General features: G+C 38.5%; 1 protein-coding gene and 1 long non-coding RNA gene across 2 annotated transcripts in view; both read right to left on the bottom strand.

The window, feature by feature from the left end:
• Positions 1-425: 425 nt before the first annotated feature.
• On the bottom strand, positions 426-7,320 carry LOC126495330 (cytochrome P450 3A1-like). Its single transcript, XM_050132919.1, has 5 exons — positions 7,263-7,320; positions 6,558-6,665; positions 4,189-4,349; positions 3,182-3,408; positions 426-655 (listed from the first exon to the last, which is right to left on the bottom strand). The coding sequence occupies exons 1-5, from the start codon at positions 7,318-7,320 to the stop codon at positions 436-438; spliced, it is 774 nt and encodes a 257-aa protein (XP_049988876.1). The 3' UTR covers positions 426-435.
• A 32-nt stretch (positions 7,321-7,352) lies between these two features.
• Positions 7,353-8,647, bottom strand: part of LOC126495327 (uncharacterized) — a 3,874-nt gene continuing 2,579 nt past the window's right edge. The window contains exon 2 of the long non-coding RNA XR_007590134.1: positions 7,353-7,416. This is a non-coding gene — a long non-coding RNA (uncharacterized lncRNA). The remainder of the gene's footprint in view (positions 7,417-8,647) is intronic.

Genomic DNA, 8,647 nt, shown 5'->3' with positions numbered 1-8,647 from the left:
ACCAGGTGTTTGTGCATGCCAGGTAAGCACTTTGCCATTTAAGAAATACATATGAGTTGTAAACTTCATATAGGAGTTGTAAAGCTCCTTGGTGATTATAATGTTCAGCCAGTGGTTGACAGAATTGTCATAGAAGGGCTTCTGTGGGTTTTGGAAGAAGAGTACACCACCCAACAAACATGAAGTCATGATCATTGATCCACTTTATAGCACATGGCATACCAGTTTTCAGTGGACATGACTGGAACTTCAAATAGAATGCACATAATCCTGTCATACTGGCCTACACTAATTCTTCATAATGCTATAGTTGTACTCCAAACTGAAACAGCAACAGAGGCCCCTCAATTCTTCCCTGGATACAAATATCTCATTAGGCCATAAAAAGAGTTAGCAAACCTCAAATAAGCAGATTTGTTTTTATATACAGAACTTTCAGCTGAAAACTGTCTCCCATAAAACATTATTTACAGAGATAGTTTTTTTCCTCACCTGTGTTTCCTTACAAGGCTGGAAGGAGAAATTCTGCAGGAGTTTAGTGAGAGCAAGTTTTATGTTCATGAGAGCAAACCTCATACCAATGCAGTTCCTGGGTCCATTCCCAAAGGGCATGTATACATAAGGATCGATGCTGCCTTTATTCTCTTTGCTGAACCTGGAGACCCACAGTAATAACAAGTAAGCAAACGATGGAAGCATAAGAGCTACATACAAGAATTTGCCTTTAGACATCTATCCAGTAACAATCATGTAGTTTAGGAAAGGTTCATTGAACTGCTTCCAGGCATTTGACTCTGAGAATTGTTCACTAAAAGTCATTTCCGTTCCCCTTGCCCTAAAAAAGTTTCCATATGTGAGATAAGACAAATGCTATAGACAGAAAATGCATCCTATGTGCCCACTAGTGTTATGTGGTAGGGATAATGAACCACTGTCTGATTGGATCTGAGTTCCAATTTACAGGGGTAATTAATGCCCGATATTGTAAATCTGGAAAAAATCCAATGGTTAAGGAGGTTATAGGCACTAGGGTTGAATACACTGTAGCTATTTTTCTAAGCGAAAATGCTATCAAACTGTCTTCTGAATATTCATGTTTATACACATAAATTAGTGCTGCTATTAGTCTGGGTCAAAGAAGCTTCTGATTGCAGTGGAGACAGTTAACACAGACTCATAATTGGTCAAAATGGTGAGAATGAGTGATGGTGGAGTGTTCAGCATTTAACGGGACATCTGTATCATCCCCTCCAAGGCTCATGGAACATCTCAGAAGAGGGGGCAGAATGACATAAGATCCAGCGAATGAAAGGGGTGCTGTGAAGCACTATCTTCTGGACCTGACACTTCCAGGGTACTCATGAACTCCCAGCAACCATAAATAAAAAGCCCAGGACCAGATGGTGTTAATGCAGAATTTTACCAGAACTTCCAAGAAGAGCTGATACCTATATAGCAAGCCAACAGCTAATATCAAATTAAATGGAGAGAAACTAAAAGCGATTCCACTATAATCAGGAACAAGACAATGCTGTCCATTCTCTCCATATCTCTTCAATATACTGCTTGAAGTTCTAGCAATAGCAATAAGACAACATCAGGGGATCAAGGGGATTCAAATTGGAAAGGAAGAAGTCAAACTTTTGTTATTTTCAGATGATATGATAGTGTACATCAGCGACTCCCAAAACTCTACTGAAGAGCTCCTACAGCTGATAAATACCTTCAGTGATGTGGCAGGATACAAGATCAACTAAAAAAAATCAGTAACCCTCCTATACACAAAGGATAGTTAAGCAGAGAGGGAAATCAGAGAAATTTCACCTTTCACGATAGAAACAAATAGCATAAAGTATCTTGGGGTAACACTAACCATGGAAGTGAAAGATCTATTTGATAAGAACTGTAAGTCTTTGAAGAAAGAAACTGAAGAGGACAACTGAAAATGAATGATCTCCCATGCTCTTGGGTGGGTAGGTTGAACATAGTAAAAATGGCAATCCTACCAAAGGCAATCAATAAATTCAATGCAATCCCCATCAATATCCCAACAAAATTCTTCACAGACCTTGAGAGAACAATAATCAACTTTATATGGAAAACCAAAAATCCCAGGATAGCCAAAACAATCCTATACAATAAAGGAACTTCCAGAGGCATTACCACCCCCGATTTCAAACTCTATTATAGAGCTACGGTAATGAGAACAGCTTGGTATTGGCATAAAAAGAGAAAGATTGACCAATGGAATCTAATCGAAGACCCTGATTTTAATCCACAGACCTATGACCACCTGATTTTCGACAAAGGAGCTAAAATTATACAATGGAAGAAAGAAAGCATCTTTAACAAAGCTGGCAGAACTGGATGTCAACCTGTGGAAAAATGAAAATGGATACATATCTATCACCAGGCTTAAAACTCACGTCCAAATAGATTAAAGACCTCAATATAAATCTGACCACACTGAACCTGATAGAAGAGAAAGTGGGAAGTAGACTGTAACACATGGGCATAGAACACTTCCTATGTATTACCCCATTACCACAGACAATGAGCGCAACAATGAATAAATGGGACCTCCTGAATCTGAGAAGCATCTGTAAAGCAAAGGACACTGTCATTAAGACAAAGACGCAACCTATTGAATGGAAGATCTTCACCAACCCCACATCAGATAAAGGTCTGATCTCCAAAATAAAAAAATGGGATACTGAATTGAAAAGAGAATTCTCAACAGAAGAAGTTCAAATGAACAAAAGATACTTAAGGTCATGTTCAATTTCCTTTGCAATCAGGGAAATACAAATCAAAACAACTTTGAGATACCATCTTACATCTGTCAGAAGTCAGAATGGCTAAAATCAAAAACACCAATGATAACCTCTGCTGGAGAGGATGTGGAGTAAGGAGTACACTCATCTATTGCTGGTAGGGGTGCAAACTTGTGAAACCACTTTGGTAATTTGTTATTGATGAAGGAGGATTAAAACTCCGTATTTAAATTCTCATATTTTCTACCCATCTCTCTTCCCCTCTCCCTTTTCCCCTTTCTGCCATTCTCTTCACAGAATGCAAATGGATACTAAATCCCATTTAGATCATCTTTTTATAAGAGACACTATAGTATATATAGTCCAGCAGAGTTCATAGTGGGTTCCCACTATTGAGATTCTAGTACCTTTCAGGTCGGAATTCTTCAGGCTCTGGCCAGTACTGTGGGTCACGGTGAAGAGAAAAAATTGGTATCATCACTACGGCCCCTTTGGGAATAAACACACCATTTATTTCCACATCTTGTTTACAGACTCTCTCAAGTCTGTTAGCAATTGAGAATAATCTGAGGGTTTCACTCAACACCATGTCAAGGTACTCCATTTCCATTACTTTATCATAGCTGGGAGGTGCCTGGAAAGAAAGAAAAAGATTTGTTCTGGAATTTTAGATTAACTTTCAATCTATCTGTATTGTACAGTTGAGTTCTCAGTAGTTCCAAAGTTGAACTCAGCATTGCAAAGGTCATAGGTACTTATAACACATTTTAAAGGATTTTAAAATTGTTTTATTTTTTGAGTGTAGCTGTTTTGCCTACTTATGTGTATGTGTGCCACGTAAGCACAATGTCCACAGAAGTCAGGAGAGGGAATCAGATCCTTTGTGACTGATATTACATATAGTCGAGGGTTGCCACTTGGGTACTGGGAATCAAACCTAGATGGATTTTCTGAAAGAGCAGCCAACGCTCTTAACCATTGAGCTAGCTCTCCAGTCTCTTACAGAATGTTTAGAATAGCTATCACTTGGGCTTTAAAGATATCTCAATTTGTGAATTTTCTAGTATGCAATCCTGAGTTCAGATACATATCATTTATAAAGTCAGACATAGTAGGTCACATATATAATCCCAGCAGTGTGGGGAATGGGTTGGAGACAGGGCATGCCTGGTGATCATTGTCCAGACTGCCTAACCAATTTGGTAATCTCCAGATTCAGTGAAAATACCTGTGTCAAAAACCATGGTGGAGAGTGATTTGGAAAAATACCCAGTGCATGTCTATGTGCGTGGGCGCACGTGCACGCACACAGACACACAGACACACAGACACACACACACACACACACACACACCACTTTTTGCGATAAGAAGTTGCCTCTTTTTCCTTTCTATTCCAAGCACCATCCATTCACCTTATTGGGCAGAGCCACATCGATCTCCTCCTGCAGTTTCTTCTGGATATCAGGGTGAGTAGCCAGTGAATGCAAGGCAAATGCAAGGGTGCTGCTGGTGGTTTCATAGCCACCAAAAATAAAGATAATTGACTGGGCCATGATCTCTACATCAGACAGAGCTGAAAGTAAGAAAACATTTCAGGAAAGTCAGGTTAGGATGTACCAAGACAGAAGAGGTAAGGAGATAATCAAACAAGGCTCCTGTTTCTCTAGGGAGAAATATGGAGAAGTCCCTCAGTCACCGTGGGACTGTTATCATTTTGACATCCATGTGACAGCCAGAGAAGGAAGAGATTGCTTCAGTCATGATGTCCCAAGGTTTATGCTACATTCCTCCTCCTCATCAGTGGGCAGCTTCAAGACTTGTAGCTTTTTCTGTTTTTAAAATTTATTTTTAATTTTTAGTTATGTATATTTTTGTCTGTCTGGAATTTTTGGTTGACTTTCAACTGAGTCTTTATTGTACTCTTGAGTTGTCAGTAGATGCAAAGTTGAACTTAGCATAACAAAGGACCTAGGCATTTACAACATATTTTAATGGCCTTTAAAATTGTTTTAGTTTATGTATGTAGGTGTTTTGCCTACATATATGTTTGTGTATGTGTATTTGTGTCTGTGGATGGGTGCCATGTGTGTGTTTTGTGTGGCTATGGTGCCCAGGAGAGAGCATCTGATTCCCTAGACATGGAGTTTTAGAAAATTGTGAGCTTTCAGAGGCAGGTGCTGGGAACTGAACTCCAGTCCTTTGTTGGAGGTTAAAAATTTTAATTTTAATTCTTAACCTTTGGTAGAGGTTAAGAGTTTTAATTTTAATTTTATTATTGATTATCTATTTATGTGTGTGTATTCACATGGGCCATGTGTACAAGGGCCCATGAAGAGCAGACCATGGCCTGGAGTCCATATAGCTAGCATTATAAACAGTTGTAAACCTTTTTCCATGAGTGCTGTGACTCTACTGTGGGTAAAGTTTCTTTATCCATTAGTGTAAGTCCTTGCTACTAAATTGAAACTATACTATAAACCCACAATCAGTGGCTATTTTTAAAGTTAATATCTATTTTAGTTATCAAAAATGAAACACAAGGTCAGAGGATATGTAGGTCATTAAGTGGAGAGCCAGCCTGGCATAAATAAAGCCATGGGCTCAATCCCCAGGACTGTATAAACTAGGCATGGTAGGACAGAAGTTAAAAGGTCATTCTCAGGAACACCCTGAATATGAGGCCAGCCTGGGCTACCATGAGACCTGGTCTGAAAAGGAGCAGGACATATCGACCAATTTGAAGTTATATGATCACATGAACGTGTTTAAAGTGGACAAACTGGAGAGAATTCCAAATAAAACACATGACGACTTTAAAAATCAAATTTGGGGTCCTAGAAGATCATATTGCTATATATAAGCAATTGTGTGCATAAGAAATAAGAAAATAGGTAAGAATGAAAGACTTCCTTTACATTAACTTCAGATGTACACATCTAGAGTAAAGTCTGGAAATTAACAACCATGATAGTAATAATGGTTTTAAATTAAAACATAAACATAGATGGGAGGCTAGAGCTATGGCTCAATAGGTATGAGCACTTGTTGCACAAGCTTGCGAACCTGAGTTTGAATCCTCAGTCCCCATGTCAAATCCTGTGTGGTAACACCCTCCTGTAACCCCAACTCTGTGGATCATAGAGACCTTCTGGCTTCCAGCCTAGCTCCAGGTTCAATAAGAGTCTCTGTCTGGAGGAAATAAGGCAGAGAGTGATCTCTGGCATCCACAGAGATATAGGGGTATAAACATGTGCACACATGCATATACCATCCAAAGAAGATAAGAAGGTGATTTTTAAGTATATGGAAGAATGAAGAGAACCAGTGTTGAATACAAAGAAGCTTTCCCCAGATGCAATGTTTTCAACATACAAATAGAAGTAAATAATCACTTATAGAATAAGGTAGAAAACACATGTACAGCAGGGGCTCCCAGAAAGCATATGCACCATTTGGGTACGTGCTTCTTGACTGAATGTTTAAATTTAGATGTCTAGGCCAAGTTCCCAGTCAGTGTGCTGGGAAAGACAGAAATAGTACCTGTGTAGGCTTGGGTGAATAAAAAGAATACTGAAGACTTCCATCATGGTTACCCTTCATGTTTGGAACAAATTTGAGTCAATGTGCTTCTAGAAAATTCCATATAGATAATAGCTGTATCCTTCTTTCAGGAACCTAACAGAGGTATTCTTCTGCTTAACAACCTTCCTACACACTTTCTGAGTGATGTGACCACTACCGGAGAGCTTCCTTTATCGTAGACCAGGGAGATCTTGGTTACCTTTATGAGACTCTTTGTCTTTGGAATTATTTTGAGAGTTCATCATCAGCTGAAGAAAATCCACTCTGTGCTGGAAGCAAAAAGAGAAGTTGCAAAAATAGATAGTCACTGATGAGGTCAGAGGTCAGAGGTCAGAGGTGGATCAGGAGTGCAGAAGTTTACCCTCCTTTCTGAGAATGTAGATCCCTTAAATTCACACAGTAGCTAGTGTTGCTTGAGTCCTCAGAAAACAAAAGCAACTGTAGCTGAACCCAGAAGCAATCTAGCTGATTTATCAACCACTTTATAATAAATTACAATAGATACAATTTTATACAAATGTTGCATGGGAAACCTATTGGTGGCTACACCCTCTCTTTGCAGCCATTAAGTGCCAATAGTTCCTCACAAGTCTGTGGCATTTGGAGAGGTCCTCCCTCATCTATGTTGGTGATTTGGTGCTGTTATTTTGTGCTGGTCCTGTGCCTATCATTTTTTTCTTAATTTCAATCCTTACACAGTCTACTCTTGATTTCATTTGTTTTGCTAAGATATATCCTGGCTTATTCTCAATAATTTTTTTAAAAATTCCATATTTTCCTCTCTCAGAAATAAAAATATTCTCTTTCTCTCTATAAATAAAACCTTTTCTATCTACTTTTAGTGATAGATGAAGAGAAACACACATCTCACATGTTCACCCCCAACATATTACAAACCCTGCACCTCTCAGGAGACCACCACTTTTTACCTTCTGACCAGAATTCAGTCGGTTTTCCTTCATTCTATCCACAAATATTTTTGAAGAATGCTTTTGAATCCTTTGGGAATCTGGAGACATTTAACATCTCATATATTGGTGTAAGAAATGGAAAGAGTACTGGAAAAGATAGACAAAGAATAAATTTTAGTCGAAACACAGGTTTCATTTAGTGAAATTATGAAACAATCTAAAGAATAAGTCATCAATGTCTCAACCAAACCATTCTCTCTGTAACATTGCTCACATTGGGTCACCACCATAAGGCTCCTTCTGCATTGAGGAGTAGTGAAAGGAACAATTCTGACTCTTGGATTTAACTCTGCTCCTGTAGTTTATATGGATCCAATATACAGACAGGGCCATTGACATGGTTCAAGAGCTAAAGGGACCTGCAGAAAAGCCTAACAACCTGAGTTTGATCCCTGCATCTCACACTGTGGATGGAAAGAATCAACTACTGTAAGTTGTCCTCTGATCTATACATGCCATATAAACACCAAAGCACATGTGTACACACAGAGATAAATAAATCAATAAATTTCTTTTCAAGCTAATAAAGAAATAAATAAGTAGGTAAAGAGATAAATTTGTTATTAGCTGATAAGTAGTAAAGAAAGAACATCCAAGACAGCTCTGATTTCTCAACTGGCATGATACAAAATAAACTAGCATCAGAAATGATATTTGGAAAGCCAGAGCTTTGTGCAAATTAATTAGTACACTCTTATTAAATAACCATCAGTTCAAGGAACTCCAGAAGGATACTGGAAAATTTATTGAGATACAGTTTTGTGGCAGAGTACTTGCCTAGCATGTGTGAGATCTGTTGATCTCCTTCAAGTGGCAAAAGAATACAAAATGTCTTGAGAGAGTATGAATTGCAGATAAACTAAGATGATATAAAGATAAAGCACAGGGAAGCTTATGTTGTGGGATAATCTTTTTGCATACTGTGAAGATGTATCTCTGCTCAGGCACTTTTTGATTGGTTTAATAAAGAGATGAATGGCCAATAGCTAGGCAGGAGAGGATAGGAATGACTTCCAGTAGGAGAGAGGCACTCTGGGAAGGAGAGGTGTAATTCACCAGCAAGATGTGGGGACAGGAGGTTGGAATTGGGAGTCAGATGTAGATATGGAGCAGAGGTAATAAACCACGTAAAGAAGGTGGATTAATAGAAATGGGTTAATTTAAGTTATAAGAGCTAGTGGGAAACAAGCCTAAACTAAGTCCAAGCTTTCATAATTAATAAGAAGTCTCCATGTCATTACTTATATTCTGGTGGTCCACATAAAGTCCAGCCACAGGCTTACAACCTTATTTATTTATTTATTTTGATTTTGATTTT

Source organism: Alexandromys fortis, unplaced genomic scaffold (genome assembly GCF_014885135.2).
Source record: "Alexandromys fortis isolate MF-2015 unplaced genomic scaffold, M_Fortis_MF-2015_v1.1 scaffold_438, whole genome shotgun sequence".
Classification (NCBI taxonomy): domain Eukaryota; kingdom Metazoa; phylum Chordata; class Mammalia; order Rodentia; family Cricetidae; genus Alexandromys; species Alexandromys fortis.
This window is presented reverse-complemented; position numbering and strand designations above follow the sequence as displayed.